This window comes from Artemia sp. Qi Xiang Cuo, chromosome 16, assembly GCF_049724085.1.
Source record: "Artemia sp. Qi Xiang Cuo chromosome 16, ASM4972408v1, whole genome shotgun sequence".
NCBI lineage: Eukaryota > Metazoa > Arthropoda > Branchiopoda > Anostraca > Artemiidae > Artemia > Artemia sp. Qi Xiang Cuo.
The window spans coordinates 3,048,687-3,070,269 of record NC_142809.1 but is presented as its reverse complement, the minus strand read 5'-3'; the positions used below and the strand labels follow the sequence as shown (position 1 = coordinate 3,070,269).

At 37.4% G+C, this 21,583-nt stretch overlaps 1 protein-coding gene across 1 annotated transcript in view; it reads right to left on the bottom strand.

Annotated features, from left to right (window-relative positions):
• Window positions 1-21,583, bottom strand: part of LOC148942481 (uncharacterized) — a 55,862-nt gene continuing 34,279 nt past the window's right edge. The window contains exons 5-6 of the mRNA XM_089102056.1: window positions 20,542-21,185; window positions 1-5,463 (exon numbers count right to left, since the gene is read on the bottom strand). Coding sequence (XP_088958182.1) covers window positions 5,230-5,463; window positions 20,542-21,185 — 878 coding nt within the window. The 3' untranslated portion in view covers window positions 1-5,229. The remainder of the gene's footprint in view (window positions 5,464-20,541; window positions 21,186-21,583) is intronic.

Below are 21,583 nucleotides of genomic sequence, written 5' to 3'. Positions count from 1 at the left end.
GGAACACTTTATTTATAAGTATAAAATGCGGTGAATTTCCAAGAAAAACAGCCGAAACATTCAATACAATCAGTATAAATACTAAAAAACCGAGACTATTTTCTCTACGTTCTGGGGGTCCCAGTATGTGTACATGCTTATAACTTAGTTGTTGATTGCAATCAAAGCTTAATCAAACTGCAAAATGCTATTAAAACAAAAAAGAAAGGAAAGCAAAAACCATAAATTCGTAAAACGAAAGTACGGCGGTAAGTAAGATTTTTTCAAACGAAAGGACGGAGAGGCCACATTATGTTTAGCAGATAAAGGGAGGGGAAAAACATTGACTGTCTCTTTTAGACCCATTTTTTTTACTTGCATGTCTTAAGCTATCCCTTGGCTACGGCCATATGGGAATGTGGCAGAAAATTTCTTGACGAATGGAATAAGAGCAGCTTCTATTAAATTTAGATGAAATAGAAGATCATGCCCTTTCATTTACAGTTATGAGCTTTCCAGTACCCACTATTTAGCTCTCTTCTTATTATAACCTTCATCTTTCTACTGTGAAGTACTGGGGTACTATGTGGCTACGATGCTAGATCCGCTAAGATAGTAATTTCGTCTTGGAGACTATCAGCAAAAGCTATTCTGCTCTCTTTTTTTGGCAAGTACTTTGCTACAATAAATCTAATAAAAAACTCGTATATTTGAGGTGGGTATACAAAATCAATCTCACGTTAATGATGATGTGATATCAATGTGATATCAATCACATTGATATCAATGATAAAATCAATCTCACGGTAATTCAATGATGTAAAAAGGAATATATCAATTGCGAAAGCAGTATGCTACACCCTCACATGAATCATATATGACTCCTCTTTCGATTCAATCAGAGTTAAACCCTTAGATATCCTAATAAATCCAAAATTTGCAGTGATCCAACAGAGAACTTGTAGTCTTCATTGTATTTATCGCAAAATTTTATGTATCAGGGTTGGGCAATAGTGAGAATTGAATCAAAAAAAGCTTCAAAGGAGATGATGAAAACAAAATTCTCATGAAGACAAGACATGAGATCTCAATAGAAAAAAATATAGTTTGTTTAGCAACTGCCCGAGCCGTATTACTGTACGCTTGTGAGTCATAGCCAATCAAAGCAGAGAAAATGAGAGCATCGGACGTGTTTGATCTTGGCTATTTTTGTCATATTCTGCACATTAGCATGAGTTCAGATAGCAAAAATAAGGAGTTGTTACAGCCTATGAGAAGAGCTATCGCGCACCACCAAAATGTACCACCTTAAACTCCTTGATCACACTTCCTGGCCACTACAATGAACGAAATATCGAAACCTCTTAGTTTTAGATACGTTAGCGTCCTTGAAAGAAAAACCAGGAAAAGAAAAATATCTACTCACTCTTAATTCACCCCGTTTACTTGGAATTTATTATGCAATGTCAGTTGGAGGGAGGGTTGAAGAATCCCCTGAAATGCGCTCAAGGACCCCCCTCCCCTTAAATACTTCCCTGAGTTAAGACTAAAATAAAGAATATTACGGATAATTAGCCTAAAATGTTATTTTCAAATTTCCCCTCCCTTACCCAGGTCTCCCCTAAAGTCTTGACTCTCTGCAGCTATGCTTGGAAAAATTAGGAGCAGAAAAAAATCTACTGATTTAATTCAGTCAAATTTTAAATTTATAATTTGTGCATAAAAACTAAGAACTGTTTTCAGAAAAAAAAAATCGAAAAAGAGATGGAAACTACTACCAAGCTTCTGAGGGCAGCTAAGTCATAACAGCAGCTGAATCGGCATCAAAAGTTAATATTGGCCAACGATATAAATGGCATTACAGAACGATGGTATACCGACCTTTATAGAACCATCAAATAATACTGTTCACATGAAAAATTAATTCTCAGCTAGCACCATGGTCATGATGATAGTACTAGATTCTGAATGAAGAAAGCTTCTCAGAGCATTGCAAAAACTGATTTTGAAAAAAAACTTCTTTAGCAAGTGTAACCATTCACTGAAATACTAGAATAAGATGCAAAACCAACCAAAATAAAATAATGTAAGTTCGAAGCTCTTTGAGTAAATTGGAGGGTTGCTACACCACCCCAAACAGTCATTTTAACTAGTTAAGTACTAATTACTTTCGTCATTGCTGCAAACAGGAAGAGACACAAGGGCCATACACCGCTTTCCCCAAGTCTCAGGTTATCAAAGTGACTCAGGTCAGCATAATTACCAGTAGGAATGGTATTCAATACCAAACTAAAAGCAAAGTTTAAGTTCAAAGCTCTTTGAATAAACTCAAAAGACCATTTAAATTAGTTTGACGTTAATCACTTCCAAAGGCGTTCTTTTACAAAAAAAAGCGTTTTTACGAGTCAGACAAAACTTCGGAGGGGGTTCAAAACCCGTAGCCCCCCGCCCCGCCCCCCGAAGATACGGCCTTGCTCACTTCTATCATCAAAACAGAAAGGGTAGGCAAATCCATCAGTCTCTTCCCCGAATCCCCCGAACACCCAATAAACTCAGTTCCTATCTAATATGACAGCAAATTAATGTTGGCTAAGTCATCTAGTGGGCCCGACCTCCCAACTCTAAAGAGCAAAGTCTACACTATACTTACAAACAAATATACAAAAAACACTTGATTGCCATTGTCATTTCAATAGAAAATTCTTTTGATAGGTTACAAAACATGTAAAAACTATAATCGATACTAGTAAAACAAAATGCACCACACTTTGCTTTTTACCATTAACCTTACAACATTAAAGGAATAAGAGCCAAAATACAGACACAACTACAAAATTAAGAAAATATTCTATCTCTTTCAAAGACACAGTCTCTACATTTGCATATTAAAAATCCCTTGGGACAGGCATAGGTCTGGTTAAGATTTGTCAGGGGTGGGGGGGGGGCAGAATTTTGCATGCAACGAACTATTTTTTTCACTAATTTGTTTCTTTTGATAAGTTTATCCATATTAAAGAGCAAAAAAAAAAAATACCGTTATGCACTATGGCTTTGGTTGATATTATATGGTGTGGTCTATACAGAGACAATGTGTAAGGTACTATTTATAGTCTGAGAGGGGGGCATTCATCCCCACCACGCCCCGACACCAGCACATGCCTTGTGATCAGTTCACTTTTCGGAATCAAATACATTTTAAACTACCAGACAAAAGCAAAGATAAAGAGAAAAGAGGTACTGACGAAGTGTTTTCTTTTATAAGCGAAAGGCAAATATCGAGCTTTTCAGAGCTGTTGAAAGGTGGAGGCAAGATATTACGGAGCACCAGATTATTAACTTAGTCGATTATTCGTGTTTTCAAACATTCTTCCTCACAGCCAAGAGTGCATATTTTACGAGAAATTGAGAACCATCCCTCGAAATTTTTTCCAGCTAATAAAATTTTGAGAATTCATCAGACTGTGTTTAAATGTACGACTAAAATATTGAAAAATTAGTTTATTTTAGAGAGATTTAAAATTAGTTTATTTTAGAACAATAGTGCAAAGGATGGGCATAGGGATCAAAATCAATTAACTTTCACCATTCTTGAAACGATTCCACTGTGTAATTCATCGTCTTGAAATGTAGTACATTTGTTTTTACAATAAAGCTATCATTTTAACTTTGAAACTAGAAAATTGAATTTCATGCAGTGGTACTACTTAATTAGCAATGTCACCTTAATTAGTAGTGCCTTAATTAGTGGTGAAACAGGTCATAGGAAATGATCAATAGCGCTTGGTAATACTTATTTTTTGATCAATTATTTTTTAGCATCACTCTTTGAACAGGAGGAACATTTTCTATTTCTCATGCTGAACACCATAACAATTTCTTGGAAGTTTTTTTTTCTTTGCTTAGCTAAAATTGCCCCCTTCCCCAATCAATGAACGAAATTCAAGTTATATCTTTATTCAGTTTTGCGGTAACATTTCAGTTTTGTGAACAGTCAGGTGATTCAGTTCGCGGTAATTTCAGTTTTGCTGAATGATTTCTTTTTATCGCCCTTTGGAAATTATATGACCAGACACGTATACAGAAATTACCTCTGAGGTGAACGCGGCTTCGAAAAAAAGGTGAATTGTACAATATAAGTTACTGTAGAAAAAATCACCGAAACTTTCTGATCCCCCCCCCCCTTCGTACGTCCCTGATTAGCTAGCAAAATATAATTTTTGTTCATGTCATTACACTAATTGTAGTAGAATAAGGATTCATTACGGAAGTTGTATTTTTTGGTATATATGCTACGATAGAACTTGGGAGCCTTCCTGCATTAGATACATGTCTAATACCAAGCTTGATTAGGTATGGAACTACCTAACGCTGTGTAATTGTTATCGATACCAAAGAGTATGGGTAACTTACAAGAGTGGGAACTGACACTAGTGTTGGCAAAAAAAAAATCTTAAAGCCATCTAGCGTTTGGCAACATTTGACTTTTTTCAGTGTAATAATAAGAATAATTAATTTAATTTGTATGTTTGGTAAAATTAGTGTAGTAATAAGTGAGTCTCAGTTCCTGACAAAACGATTACAAAGCTGGAAACAAATGTCAAGTGCTAGATGGCGTTGATGTTTTCTTCGGTCCACAATAGCATCAGTTTCTACTCCTATTAGTTAACGATACCCTTTGATACCGCAAAAACAAAGGAAAAAAATGAAGAAAGAAACAAAACCAAAAAGATAAATTTCGGTGGGATCAGAATCAGGAATAGTGTCAGAACCGAGATACAAAAGTGGAGTCAAGGTTGAAATCAGAATTGGAAATTGTTTTTGGTACCTTCCCATCACTATGCTGCAGGATTCTTTTTCATCAAAATTTTCTTTGTCTCTAATTTCAAGTTTCAACAGGAGTTAGCAAAAAAAAAAAAAAAAAAAAAAAAAAATTGGCTTGATACTTGACTTGATACTTGTTTGATCGGTTTTATCGATACAAATATAAAGATTTGCGTAAAAGATGCCGCAATATTTTTGTGTCTCTCAAAATAATTAAAAAAGTGACGACTATAGTCAGTGCTATTCATATTTATAGACGTTTGTTCTTCATGCCAAAGTTTTTAAATAAATTTTTGTACCTTTCTCATTTTATCTTTGCAACAAAGTACATAAACAATTGTACAGTCATATTTAATTCCCTTGCACATGGAGTCATCACGAGGGCCACGTGAAATAATCTAATAAGCAATAAACTAAACGAAAGACTTTCTAAGCTGCTGAATCTTCTAAACACTGTTGATTTTGCTCCAATTCTACAGTTTCGGCAACTTCTGCAGTTTCGACAACTTCTGCATTTTCGGCAACTCCTGCAGTTTCAACATCTTCTTTTTCTTCTGAAAAAGTTTCTGATTCTTTTACAGTAGGTTCTTCAGCCGAAGCAAAACCTTCCTCCTGCAGTGAACGCTCGAGAGGTGGGTCTATGACATTCTCGAGATCAATTTGCTATAACGGAAAATAAAAAAAAGTTTTGAAAAACCTTTCTGCCTGCCAGATCCTACATAGCATGAACGGCCACAGCCACAATACGAGAAAAACACAGAGGATTTGAAAAGACACAATCTAAACTTTAGGTGCAATCTAAAGTAGAAATCATAAGTCTGGAAATAGATTCAGGCATGAATAATTCTTAATGTAAAACTTACTGTCACATTACAGTTGAAAAATAAGGAATAATTATCCATTTTCCAAACCAAACTTTGCTTTTAAGGGTTTATATTAATATTATTATTGTTTTTGAATGATAACGCATGTCCAACACTATAAAGCGTACAAAACCTCCGAGTTTTTTTTTATTACAACAAGGAGTGTTGAATTTGTGAATTATTATGGTCGTGTGGGGATAAAACTAACCCACCTCACCATGTGTATAGAGTTCAATTGTATAACTGACTCAGCATTTGTGATAAAAATACAAAGTAAAAACAAACTCAAAAAGAGGAAAAACTAAGCAGTCAAGTATACAATACTTATGCCTGAATGTTGTTTTAAATTGAACTCTCAGTCATAGGCGAACAGTGACAAAATCTTAGGAGTGGAGTCAAGAATGGGTTTCTTCATGGGAGGAGTTTCTCATGGGAGGAGTCGGAGGGATGGTGGCTTACACTTCATAAACGTCAACATTCAAATATTTTTCACATTTAAGTGTTCCTCACATAATTTTTTAGGAGCAGGTCATTGTGTATTCCGGATTCAGAGACATGATCATGAATTCTGACCACCCAACCCCCTCCATCTACCGGCGATTGTGCAAATATAGCTGCTGTTACTCCTTTGCATCCAGTTTCCAGCAGCAGACACGTAGCCAAGGAATTTACACTGGGGGGGGGGGGCAAAGTAAACAAGAAGAAGGAAGCTTTATATAAAATATGTAAGAATCGCGAAAACTCTCAGGACTGAGGTGGGAACGGGATTCTTATCCCCCTGCCATCTACGCACATACCTTCCTGTCAGTTCGGATATTTTGCTAGAATTTAAATTGCAGAAAAATTTGACGCTATTATTTCAGCTAACAAGTTTTTGGACAACAAAAACAGCTTAATTTATTACCGTTATTGATGAATGGCTTTAATTGCAGGATAGACACCCCCCCCTCTCCACCCACCTCAACGCTACTTTTCAAATGGTAAACTGATCAACATGGTTTATCTGAGTCAAAGCCTATTTCTAGGTAAGTTAGATTCCTCAAGCGTTTCCAAAAACTGTCAAGCCAATCCTGAATTTTCACTTTCATTTTTTAAGCTGGAAAGAGAGTCTGAGCAAAGATAAAGACATTGACGGAAAAATTCGTTTATGATATTTAAGCCTATATACTCTGTTATTAATTAATTTCAAACAAACGTCTTTTAAAAAAAGAAGTTTTTCAACGAAAGGTAAAGAGGTCTATTAAAACCTAAGACAATCATATAAAGTCATGTGGTAGTTCCAACTGGAATGTCATTTGCACTTTACTGTGAAAAATTTCAAGCAATGTGTATTTTATTCATCGTTACATCAACTATAACACTAAAAAAACAAAAGATTATAACAAGGCTAGTGAAGGTTTACGAATAAAAGTCGAGCCATCCCTCCCACTCAAAATCTCTAAAAGGCATGAGTGTCATTTGTGTTTTAGTGAAAAAGATATGAATTTTGAACACTGTTGTTTTTTTTTCGTCAAAACATCATCAGAAAAAAGGAGAAAATAACGATGACAATAATGATTACTGGAAAGAACTAATCAAAGTAGACTGATCGTTTGATATATGATGGGCTACCTGGAAGCATCAGCAGTTTTGATTTTCGCGTGTTATAATTATAAAACAGAATATGTTTAAAATGTATTTTGTTTTCTTTAAAGCGGAAATGACGCGATAACCTTTTAAAGCTTTTGGGCAGTAGCCTTACTCCTCTTTGCGGTGATTTCCGTTCGTTTTAAGCTTATCTTGATTATTTATTGTATTTTCTGTTCGTTTCAGGATTTATTTACTCATTTGTAGGATAAACTGTTATCTTTATTTTTGATGAGATTATTCATTTTATTTTCTGTTTGTTTTGGGGTTCATTTTATTCATTGCTAGTAATTTCTGTTCATTCTAAGCTTGTCTTGATTATTTACTGTAATTTCTGTTCGTTTCAGGATTTATTTACTCATCTGTAGGAGAATCCCTCTTCTTTATGTTTGATGACATTTTTCATTTTATTTTCTGTTCGTTTTGGGTTTCATTTTATTCATTGCTAGTAATTTCAGTTCATTTTAAGCTTGCCTTGATTATTTACTGTATTTCCTGTTCGTTTCAGGATTTATCCTTAAATCTCATTCACAGTGAAATGAAATACCAGTGAACAAACTATCAAAATTAAACTGGACTCAGTGAGATAATTCCAAACCTTTGACTACCAAATTAATCAGAAGAAAATCCTCTACCTGAAGAAAGTAACTGAATTTCTTGAACATTATTCTATCCTGAGATATTAAGCTTGAAAATTACCCTTGTGATAGTCTGTTTTTAAAAAACCGTGTTTGGCTCCCGTCAGGGTTGCCGCTAGCTCAAAAATAAAATCTCGGTTATTCTTCTAAAAAAAATCCCGGAACACTTTGTGCCCGAAATGCCGCCAAAACCAAAAAGTCCCAGAGAGAGCCCCCAGAAAAAGGTGGAAAGATGTCTGTTATGTACTTTAGACCTAGTAGAAGACTCTAAAGCATTACTTTGTGATGGGTGTGGGAAATGGATGTGTTGTCACCGCCGAAGAACATACTACACAGAGCATGAACTTCTTATAAAATTCAGGAGAAAAAAGGTTTCAAATAGAACTGTGCTTGATGTATATCAAATGAAACCATGCCTCAATTGATTATCCCTCCTCCATTCCGCAACCACTATCCAAGATATTACTTCAGTGATCATATACGCAATGGGAAACCTTCAGAATAGTCTCTCCGATACCATTGCGCAAACTGAGGGTACACGTAGAGCTGAGCTAGGTTCTATAAAAGACAAAGTGAATAGTATGGAAGTGGCCCTATCCTCGAAATATAGCGCGGATGAAACAAAGCAAATTGTGCAAGCAGAAGTTCAAACACTTAGTGCTAACTTTCAGCAGTCGTTATAATCTGAAGCACGACAGATCATCCGTGCTGAAAAAGACTGAGAGTCAAGAAAAAACAAAATTGTTGCACACGGTATCGACACTTCCGTTGACGACACTAGCTCTCTCAAGCAGCTTTTAACAACCGAGTACAGACCCAATTGTGGTTCCATAGCCAAAATCTGTTACCTAAAGTAGAATATACAGGCTAGTGATCCAACCTGGAATACAGCTAAAACCTCTTTCTGTACTGCCTCATCGTTTCAGATAAAAAAACAGATTTTGAAAGAGCCTTACTCAAAGAGAGGAGCGGTATAGTTCAACCATGATCGATCAAAACAGGATCGAGAGAGATATAAAGCACTTGTTGCATAGCTTAAGGACAGAACAGCTAGAACTGAACAAAATCTTGTAATCCGCGACTTCCGCATTGTGTCAGAAAACCCGGAAATCGGAGGAGAACTCTCTCCTCCTACCCAGATTTAGAAGTTGAAGCTTTGTGCTGCGAAAATAATGTAAATATGTGTGTTACCAAACATATTTGTGCTATTTCTACGGAGAATCTTATGCATGACTAGTGACAGTTTAGTATGAAGTTACGTCAGTTCTGAAAGCTATTGGACTGCTGACTAAACAGTGTCAGTGGCAATTATCAGTATAAAATATGAGGAATCAGTTTAGCAAAGCAACAGAACAGACAACTGGAATAACCATCACTAAAACCGAGCAAATCCAGATTTTCTATTCGCATTAATTACGTAGATTATCATTATAAACAAATAAATGATCTGAAATTCATGATTAATTTCAAAAATTCTGATCTAATTCTATTGACTGATTTTTGTTCCGAGTCTAGTAGCAACAGGCTCCAAGATTCCCAAGTTAAGATTCCAGGGTATGGTGTTGTGTCTAACCCACAGTCTCCAGAATGCAGGCGTGGTACGTTAGTGTTATTCAAGAAATGTTAAAGTATTCGGTCATTATGTCTCCCAGGTAATTCACTATTTGTTGAATCTGTATGGTTCAACCTGTGTGATGACGGCATTGGAATAATAACCAGAGTAGACTGCATTTATAAAGCCCATCTGCCTCAGATTGTCAAGAAACTGAGCGGACAATAACAACTATGCTGCATAAAGCAACTATGAATTACACGGGGAACGTACTTATAGCTTGCGATTTTAACTTTCCTGACCTTATATGGAAAGAGGGATACCCGTATATACCTGTACTTACGAACAGAAGCAGAAGCACAAATCTATTCACAGAGTGCCTTCACGACCTTATTCTCTACCAGATTGTCGAACAAAATACAAGAGGCCGACTTTTCCAGAGACCCACTCTACTCGACCTAGCGTTCTTACGGGATAAAGACCAGCTTCAGAATACAAATTACTTACCCCCTCTAGGAAAGAGCTTGTCATTTCGTAAGATAAAATATGAGTACATAAAGAAAGCTTATGTAAATTAAGGCGAAATCAGACAAGAACTAGAAGGCGGAGTTTGGACATATTTAATTCAAGGGGACTTCGACCAACAATGGACAAACCTAAAGAACGAGCTACTTACACTTCAAAAAAAGAAAACGTCATTAAAACTCACGCCAAAGCCCAAACCACTGCCTTTCATGACCCCCGAGATACGCAAAGAAAGAGACAGGAGGGGACGGTACTGGCGAAAGTAGAATAAAGAAGTGGAAGAAAAGCACGACTAAATGCTTGCGAAAGCTCGAAACACACTAAGGAGCCGAACTTAAAAACTTTACAAAACTCAAGAGTCCGAGCTAGCTGATAATATTCAGAATAACCAGAAGAAGTTCTGAAAGTATGTATCTCGTAAGGACCAAAGTAGTCGATCAGTAAAATCATACAGTACAGATGATAGCTAGTAAGTGACCAACTTGACAGGCAGTTTGTGTCGGCTTTCGCCAATGAACCAGATGACCCTCTTCCTCATAGCCCATCATACTACATCCCTAACCCGATGCCACCTATTCTACTCCCCCCCCCTGTCGTCCAAAAGCGACTTGAGGCGCTAGACGTCAACAATTCCGCCGGCCCTGATAACTTGCACCCAAGACTATTGAAGGAGCTTGCCAAAGAAATTGCACAACCACTATGCAATATATTCCAACCGTCGCTTGACTCCAAAAGGGTACCCACAGACTGGAAGCTGACCCATGTCACCCCAATACTCACGAAAGGTGACCGCACCAAAGCCAAAAACTACAGACCCATCAGTCTGACGTCAACAGTGGCAAAAACCCTTGAGTAGATTGTGAATGATGACACTGTGACACATCTCCCTAACGATAATATATTGTTCCCCGACCAGCAAGGTTTTCAGCCAGGAAAATCGGCTCAGACAAATCTCCTTGAGAAATACGGCATCATAATTGGTCACCTGGAGAAAGAAATCCCAGTGGACTTGGTTTTACTGAACCTAGTCAACGCTTTTGACAAGGTACCACACAACCGTCTCAGATTGAAACTTTGGGCAGCAGGTACCTACGCGGACGTAATCCATTCGGTCATGCACTTTCTGACTAGTCGGACTCAGCAGGTTTGACTCTTCACAGCTAATGGCGACAAGGTTTTCTCCGAACCATGTGATATTGTAGGCGAAGTCCCCCAAGGTACTGTGTTGGGCCCTATCCTTTTCCTCATATACATTAACGGTATGGTGAACGGAACAGAAAATAACATCACTCTCTATGCCGACGACTCCAAGCTTTTCGGGCCTGCAAATCAACAAAGTCTGCAGTGTGACCTTCGTAACATCCAAACATGGGCACAAGATTGGCTATTTCGAATTCAATACAACGAAGTGCAGTGTCCTTCACTTTGGAAGCAACAACCCCCGTCACCAGTACAACATGTCCAATCCCAATTCACTGGCTGACTTAGTACTAAAGACAAGTCCCAAAGAAAGAGATCTAGGTGTGCTGATAGATGAACAATTGACGTTCCACGGCCACTGGCAACAAGCAGTTTCAAAAGCAAATTCAAGCATCAGTCTCCTCAAACACACCATAACCAGCCACTCCCGTAAAGTCTTTCTAAGGCTCTATAAGGCTATAGTTAGGCCTGTTTTGGATTTTGGTACATGTCTCACCTCCCCTTCCTATAAGAATGATACCAGTCTTATCGAAGGAGTTCAGAGGCTTGCCACGAAGTGCATAGATGGCCTAAGAGATCTCCCATACAACAAGAGACTGGAACGCATGCAGCTGCCAACACTTGTCTTCAGATGCCGCCGTTTTGATATGATGCAGACCTGAAAGTATAACACGCAACCAAATGACCCTCCTTTTACAAGACATTTAAGTCAGCACCCCATAAGAGGACAGTCACATAAGCTGTCAAAAACGTTCAATAAATGCCCAAACTTGGCAAAAATTCCTTTCCGAGTGTGTTGTCAACGAGTGGAATAGCCTTCTATCTGAAACGGCGACTGCACCCACGGCTGCGTCCTTCAAGTCCAGACAGGAAAAGGAATGGAATGACAAGCCATGGAAATATGAGTTGGACTATCCGTCCCACTCAACTACCGACTGATGCCAACTTCATCATAATGAGTGTCTTGCTAGGAGGCTGATGCCGCTTTGGGCTTAAATTGTATCTTTCCTGCAGACCTCTCTTATTGCGTGTCACTGGGCCCTAACACAGTGACGAAATTTTGCCATCATTGACCCGGAGCACAACAGATCCTTTATGGACCTTCATCGCTCCGAAGTGCAAATTAAGGTAAGGTATTTAAGGTAATCTGTAGGAGAACCTGTTATCTTTATTTTTGGTGACATTGTTCATTTTATTTTCTGTTCGTTTTGGGGTCCATGTTATTCATGGCTAGTAATTTCTGTTCATTCCAAGCTTGTCTTGATGATTTACACTAATTTCTGTTCGTTTAAGGATTTATTTACTCATTTGCAGGACAACCTGTTATATTTATGTTTGATGACAATATTCATTTTATTTTCTGTTTGTTTTGGGTTTCATTTTATTCATTGCTAGTTATTTCAGTGCATTCTATGCTCGTCTTGATTATTTACTGTATCTTCTATTCGTTTCAGGATTTATTTACTCACCTGTAGGACAACCTGTTATCTTTATGTTTGATATGATTATTCTTTTTATTATCTGTTTGTTTTGGGTTTCATTTTATTCATTGCTAGTAATTTCTGTTTGTTTTAAGCTTATCTTGATTATTTATTCTAATTTCTGTTCATTTCAGGATTAATTTATTCATTTGTAGGACAAACTGTTATCTTTATTTTTGATAACATTATGCTTTTTATTATATGTTCGTTTTGGGTTCCATTTTATTCATTGCTAATAAATTCCATTCATTCTAAGCTCGTCTTGATTATTTACAATAATTTCTGTTCATTTCAGGATTTATTTACTCACTTGTAGGACAACCTGTTATCTTTATGTTTGATGTCAATTTTCATTTCATTTTCTGTTTGTTTTGGGTTCCATTTTATTCATTGCTAGTAATTTCTGTTCATTCTAAGCTTGTCTTGATTATTTACTGTAAGTTCTGTTCATTTAAGGATTAATTTATTCATCTGTAGGAGAACCTGTTATCTTTATGTTTGATGAGATTATTCATTTTATTATATGTTCGTTTTGGGTTCCATTTATTCATTGCTTGTTATTTCTGTTTATTCTAAGCTTGTCTTGATTATTTACTATAATTCCTATTCATTTCGGGATCAAGCTAGTCACATGCGGGGCACCCCATCATCTTCACGTTTGTTAACATTATTCTTTTTATTTTCTGTTCGTTTTGGGGTTCATTTATTCATTGATAGTACTTTTAGTGCTTTTTATGCTCGCCTTGATTATTTACTGTATTTTCTGTTCGTTTCAGGATTAATTTACTCATCTGTAGAATAAACCTGTTATCTTTATGTTTGATGAGATTATTCATTTTATTTTCTGTTTGTTTTGGGGTCCATTTATTCATTGCTAGTAATTTTTGTGCATTCTATGCTCGTCTTGATTATTTATTCTATGTTCTATTCGTTTCAGGATTTATTTACTCACCTGTAGGAGAATCTGTCATCTTTATTTTTGATGAGATTGTTCATTATATTTTTATTGCTAGTAATTTCCGTGCATTTTATGCTCATCTTGATTATTTATTATATCTTCTATTCATTTAAGGATTCAGTTACTCATCTGCAGGACAAACTGTTATCTTTATTTTTGATATGATTATGCTTTTTATTTTCTGTTCATTTGGTGTTTCATTTTATTCATTGGTAGTAATTTTTGTTTATCTTAAGCTTGAATTATTATAGGACTTAATTTCCACTTCTCTTAGGTTTTAATGTGGCTCTTTACTTTTCCTTGAAAAACTTCTTTTCGTCAAATGCATTGAATTTCCTATAATTAATTCATTTTTAACTGATATAGTTTTATTATTGATTAATATTAAAAAAAAATGTAAATTTTTTTTTTTTAGTTCTTCTGCCCAAAAAATTTCTGCTTTAGAATTAAAATTAAAATATTCAGTCTTTGCTATTTCTTTGCTTTTGGAATTTGCTACAGAATGCTATTAAAATTTTCGGCGGACAAGAAGGGGGATATGCATTTATATGAATTAAAAACTAAATAATTTTTGGTCTTCTATATGGCAGAAGGAATCCTGACCCCCAACAAGTAGACATGCCTATTCGTGAGTATACACGAACCTTAATCCACCATTTTATTTTTCTTCAAATCTTAACTGAGGTGCCCAAATGGCCAAAAATTTTAAACGAGATCTGCGTCGAAAAATCCTTTTTTTTTTGCTAAGAATAGGTACAATAACATTATTATTTTTTCAAAACGTACTGTACGTACTGTCAAAACGTCTTGACACAGTCTATTTACGCTGAGTTTCGCGCCGATCAGAGAAAAACAAAATCTGACCTGTTTAGTCTCTCCCCCACATTCAAAATTTGAATTCACCTGTCACTAATTCCTTCTTTCTTCGACACTACCGGAAAGTTTCAACTCTATTTTCCAGCCGTCCCTGACCTACTGCAGATACGGTATTTTGATAACCTGGATACACAGTGTCTTTGGATTTAGCTCTACCTCTCCTTCCAAGTCAACATTCAGCGTCCGCTTCCCTTTCCCCCTCCGCCCCCCCCCAGCACTCCTTGACATTTTCAACTTGATGCCCTTAGACTTTGTCAATATGTTGAAGATACGCCATTTTGTTGACGTGGCAACATATAGTGTCTTTAGATTTACCTTACTACTTTGCATAGACTATAAGTCCTATAGCAGCTTATACAGCGAATTCTTCCCTGTCAAAATGCGCTTGGTCTGTGAAACAGATAAGCCGTGGCTAAACTCAGAGCTCAAAATAATGATAAAAAACTATGCAATCTCCATGCCGTAGGAGAAGTAGCGGAGGAGAACAAGTTGAGAAACAAAGTCGTTTCAGCCCTCCGCGTATGTAGGAAAAGGTATGTACGGGAAAAATTAGCTCCACTCCTCAAGTCAGATTCCCACAAGTGGCACGACGCAGTAAAAAAGCTTACTGGAAAACAGAAAGGGACTGAAGTACGAATCAGCAACATAGACGGGAGTTTAATCAGAGCCTCGGATGTTAACAAGTTTTTTACACAAATTTGCACTTCTTACACCACCATAAATGACGAACAGATGAGCAATATAACCAACAGTTGTAGTGCCGATAATTTTGTAGAAGTGTCAGAAATATCAGCCTTCCGTGAAATCGAACGACTACGTAACAACCGTGCCACATACCCAGGTGAACTTCCTGTGAAGCTACTGAAAGAGTACTCACCTTTTCTAGCCAAACCCATAGCATCAATCATAAATCAGTGTTTCTCAGAACAATCGTTCCTAAAATTGTGGAAAGCTGCCTATGTGCGGGTCATTCCGAAAATAAAGGCACCCCAGTTCTGCGACCAGTTGAGACCTATATCCATAACTCCCAACTTGGCTAAAGTGGCCGAGGGTTTTATCCACCGTGCCCTATTACAGCAGATTGCACCCTCAATAGACACTTACCAATATGGCTGTATACGAGGCAGTAGCACGGCAATATACCTAGTGCAGATGTACCATTTGATAATTGAGTGGCTGGACAGCCCAAACTGTGTTATCGATTTACTTTTGGCAGACTACAGGATAGCATTCAACCTTATAGAGCACCTCATTGCACTGACAAATCTAAAAGAGATGGGAGCTGGAAAATCTAAGAGGGATGGCAGCTGTCCCCAAGGAACGAAACTAGCTGCCGTTTTATTTCTTGCAGTCATCAATAAAATCCTTGCAGAATTTGAGGAGCGTTTCAAGTTCGTTGACGACTTGTCTTCGTTTCTCAAATACATAGTAGAAAATGCAGTAGCAAAACAGCAGTTCGAACCAACACTTTTTTCGGACTTCGTTAACCAGTGTAACTCTAATAGCCTGCAACTGAACGAGCAGAAATCGAAAGTTCTACGCTTCAACCCGCTCAAACGAGATATTAAAATACCAGATGTTGCCTTTCCAACTGTTTCGTCCGCGACAATACTAGGCGTGACTTTTACAGGCGATTGCTCGTTTAAACTGCATGTAGACAATATCATGCGCAAAGGACACTACTCAATCCAAAGTCTAACGAGTAGGCGAAGGCTGGGTTTTTCAGATCGTCAGCTCTTACTGGCTTACACGACATACATCAGGCCAATCCTTGAATATTGTTGTCCTGTCTGTGGTCCCCAAGCACAAAACACTGCCCACATGTCAGAGGAACTAGAAGACGTTCAAAAACGTGCTACTAAAATAATTCTAAAACGTGCTACTAAAATAATTCTTGGACCCAAGTATGAGAGTTACGAGCATGCCCTTGTGGTTATGAACTTGCCCACTTAGTTCGCCCGAAGACACGACGTGATAATCAGATTCGGGAAATCACTCATGTAAAACGAGAAACATCGTTCAATTCTTCCTCAACCGCACCGACCCCCGAACTCACCAGGCATCAGAACAGACTACAACCCGTCAAGTGCCGAACGAACAGATTTGCAAATTCCTTCGTACCATATTTTGTTAGTGTATTAAATAAGTGATATATATATATATATATATATATATATATATATATATATATATATATATATATATATATATATATATATATATATATATATATATATATATATATATATATATATATATATATATATATATATATATATATATATATATATATATATATATATATATATATATATATTTTTTTAAATGACGCATAATTTAACGTTCAGTTTTGGTTGCTACGAAAGCTTTGATTAAACGAATACGAAATACGAATAGTGCAAAAACGTTTGGGTGGATTGGAGATAAAAATTATTAGCCCCCCCCCACCCGTGACTAAATTCTAAGTCCCCTTGACTCTCCTTCCCCTTTCTTTTCCCCAACAATAAATGACAGTTTCAACTGGATCCCCGAAACCTTCCCCGAAATATTACAGATAGTTTGAATACTCGAGTGCGCATAGCGTCTTTTGGTCTATTCAGGTGGTGTGTCGTTTTCAAGGTATACCCTAGGCAAACTCTGCCGATCTCAACCTAGCAAACGATCCTCAGTAGTTCGTAACTGATTGGACAACCAAGACCAAGCATAGTCACCTTTTCTACAAAAATCTATGTCTGAACAATGGGTAGCTTGGATTATTTTGGACCAATGGAACTGTGAGGGTGATGTCAATATCGGAGGCATATTTATTAGATCTTTCGACTTTTTTTAATAATATAACCGTCTCAAAATTTTGATCCTATATCATTGAGGTTACAAGGAGTCAGGTAGTAGAAAAAGACACGAGAGGGAGGCGGGTTGCCCTCCAATCACTTTTGACCGTTAAAAAAATAATGGAACTTTAAGTTTCTATTTCCAATCGAATAAGTCCCATTCGAAATTTCTACGACCACCTCTCTCCATACAAAATGGACAGGTAGAAAAAAGAAAGCGCTGCCTCTGATAGTGAATACAATGGGCTGGATTTCGTTTTTTTATAAGTTATATCTGACACTGCAACTATCAAGGAGGCACACTTGTGCCTCTATAAAGAGGCGACCCACCACAATGTTAAGCGATTTCAGGTCCTAGAGGTCGCAGAGAGACGGCGGTAATCGCATTTTGTAGCCCAAACTCAAACTAAGAAACGTGCAAAAAATCATTCTCCTCTGACGTTCATGGGGTAAACTGGGCTAGAAGTTTCGACCCACCCACCAGACTCCCCCATTAACGTTGTCCGATTCGGCTAAAATTTATAAGGTAAGCTTTCATAGGGCCCGGGAGCTTATATATATATATATATATATATATATATATATATATATATATATATATATATATATATATATATATATATATTTTTTTTTTTAAATGACGCATAATTTAACGTTCAGTTTTGGTTGCTACGAAAGCTTTGATTAAACGAATACGAAATACGAATAGTGCAAAAACGTTTGGGTGGATTGGAGATAAAAATTATTAGCCCCCCCCCCACCCGTGACTAAATTCTAAGTCCCCTTGACTCTCCTTCCCCTTTCTTTTCCCCAACAATAAATGACACTTTCAACTGGATCCCCGAAACCTTCCCCGAAATATTACAGATAGTTTGAATACTCGAGTGCGCATAGCGTCTTTTGGTCTATTGACAACCAAGACCAAGCATAGTCACCTTTTCTACAAAAATCTATGTCTGAACAATGGGTAGCTTGGATTATTTTGGACCAATGGAACTGTGAGGGTGATGTCAATATCGGAGGCATATTTATTAGATCTTTCGACTTTTTTTTAATAATATAACCGTCTCAAAATTTTGATCCTATATCATTGAGGTTACAAGGAGTCAGGTAGTAGAAAAAGACACGAGAGGGAGGCGGGTTGCCCTCCAATCACTTTTGACCGTTAAAAAAATAATGGAACTTTAAGTTTCTATTTCCAATCGAATAAGTCCCATTCGAAATTTCTACGACCACCTCTCTCCATACAAAATGGACAGGTAGAAAAAAGAAAGCGCTGCCTCTGATAGTGAATACAATGGGCTGGATTTCGTTTTTTTATAAGTTATATCTGACACTGCAACTATCAAGGAGGCACACTTGTGCCTCTATAAAGAGGCGACCCACCACAATGTTAAGCGATTTCAGGTCCTAGAGGTCGCAGAGAGATGGCGTTAATCGCATTTTGTAGCCCAAGCTCAAACTAAGAAACGTGTAAAAGTTCATCCTATTTCGAATTTATCTTCCTGGGGTAAACTGGGTTAGATTTTTCTACCCTCCTACCGCAGCTCCCCTTTAACGGTGTCAGAGTGAGCTGAAGTTTAGAGGTTAAGCTTTACTCGGGATCAGGCGTGTATCCTCGAAATTTCAGATCAATCCGATCACTCCTCCCCTGTTTTCAAAAAACCAAATATAGCCCCTTAACATTCATCATCATCATTTCTTTTTTTTCTTATCCAGGCCTACAGGCCACAGTTGGCAACTGATCCGGGTGAATGAGGACTCATTCGAAGCAGACTTCGACCTGTTAGGGCCTTTTGATATTTTCAGACCGAAAAAATTATCCCCCGCATTTACATTTACGAAAAACCTCGTTTTCCTATAATAGCCCATGTTAATTTTTCCCACCCCAGCCCCCCTTAACTTTGTGGGATCGGACTGAAATTTAGACGATGGGTTTTTCTGGAGATTGGGAGCTTATCCTCAAAATTTCAGCTCAATCTGATTACTCCTTCTCTGTTTTCCAAAAACCAAATTTCAAGTTTTGTGGGAATTTGCTTTGCGAAAATAGATTCCATTTACTAAAAAACAATTACAATTGTGTCTCATTAGTCCAGCGGTTGATACTTCAGTCTGTCAGGCGGAAAACCCGGGTTCGATTCACCGTCAGAGGAAATTTTTTATATATTGAATTTAAAGTTTAAAAAAGAAACTCAGTTTCTTTTTTAAATTATTTGAAAAAAATTACGTTTTCTAAAGAGTTAAAGAGGCTGAGTTACAAGGTCAACCCTTAAAACGTAGAGGGATTAGGAGGCACAGTTGGAGGGCTGTTAAAGAGGCTGAGTCACAAGTTCGAACCTTAAAACGTACAGGGATTAGGAGGCACCCTGTACGACGTGATTTGAGTATTCAGGAATTAAAAGCCTTAAGACAAGAATGTTGAAGAGCGGGGGGTTTGGGGGCGGCGGCCCCCCAACTTTAACTCCTGACACGATCAGCTAACAGTTAGTCAAGCAATAATAAGTAATAAACTGTACAAAAACGTGCAGAAATTATTTGAAAAAAACTACGTTTTCTAAAGAGTTAAAGAGGCTGAGTTACAAGGTCGAACCTTAAAACGTACAGGGATTAGGAGGCACAGTTGGGGGCTGCCGCCCCCAAATCCCCGCTTTCGCAGCCTTTAAATAAAAAAGTTTTTTAAACTGAAAGTAAGGAGCGACATTAAATCTTAAAACGAACAGAAATTATTCCGTATATGAAAGAGGCTGTGCCCTCCTCAACGCCTCGCTCTTTACGCTAAAGTTTTTTATTGTTTTAAAAAATAAAGTTGGGAGACAGAGTCAAACTTTAGCGTAAAGAGCGAGGCGTTGAGGAGGGCACAGCCTCTTTCATATACGGAATAATTTCTGTTCGTTGTAAGATTTAATGTCACTCCTTACTTTCAGTTTAAAAAACTTTTTTTGTTTATTTAAAGGCTGCGAAAGCGGGGGTTTGGGGGCGGCAGCCCCCCAACTGCACAACGCAGACCAGTGCACAAGCACAAGACCAGTGCACAAGCAGACCTTTACCTGCACAACGCAGACCAGTGGTCATACCAGTGGTATACAGATTAAAGTTGGGCTACAGATTAAACATAAGAGTTGGGCAACAGATTAAAACGGAATCACTATAACATTCACACAAATTTAGTAGCTAAAATTATGAAAACAAACCTGAACTGCTTTTTCCGGGCTTACTAATCTTGGCAATTTCTCTTTGATTATTTCTTCCTCTTCTTCTTCAAGACTACGCTTTATACCTCTTTCCTCGACCATATCCGCACTAACTTTAACCACATCCGTCTCAGTCACAGGCAACACCGTTTCATTCTCCGACAACACCGTTTCAGTTACCGACGACACGGTCTCACTTACCGACGACACTACCTCATTAACTGATGACATAGTATCAACAGTCATAACTACTTCCTCCTTTATTTCAGACTTTTCAGTTACTTTAATTAAAATTTCTTCTTTAATTTCTGTTATAACAGTGGTGATGGCTTCTGTCGCAGGAGGGATTTCATCAGCAAGTATATTAGCAGGAGATTCAATGAGATCTGATCGTAATGATTGCAATGGCAATTCTGTGCCAGGGGTTGGCAAATCCTTTTCAACAAGAACAAGTGGTTCTACGGTAGACTGATGCACTTCAGTTACAATAGACAAGGTTTCTTCTGGGTGTATTTCCAACCCCTCTTCAATAGATTTTAAAGGTTTTAATTGCTGGATTACTGTGTCTGGTTCCCTTTCTAAATCTTCACGAATGTGAGGGTCTGCTTCTTCTTTTTCGTCGGGGGAAAGTTCAGCAGCAGATTCTATAAGATAAATTTGGAGTTTAAACTTCATTTTTATAGGTTCAAAGACTCTATTAATAGACTCGTAAATATCGGAAAATTACACTGAGAAGTCTGAGATGATTTAAATTTCACATTGGCAGAATTTGCAAATTTGGCTAAAAGGGTATTCTGCTATACACATTGCCTGTAAATTATATCAATCAATGGAACTAGTATGATACAACCCCTGCAGCTCAAGTTGTTCATGCATTGACGCACTGTAAACCGGTTTCTTTTGCTAGTTTCTTTCAACTTAGCGTGAGAAAAGACAAAGGGAAGTGACAGAATAGGTGAGAAATATATAATTTGGGCTATATATTTGCAGATTAGGGGGGTGGGGTTAAAGTATTTGGACAGTGTAGTAGTAAGCTATCTAG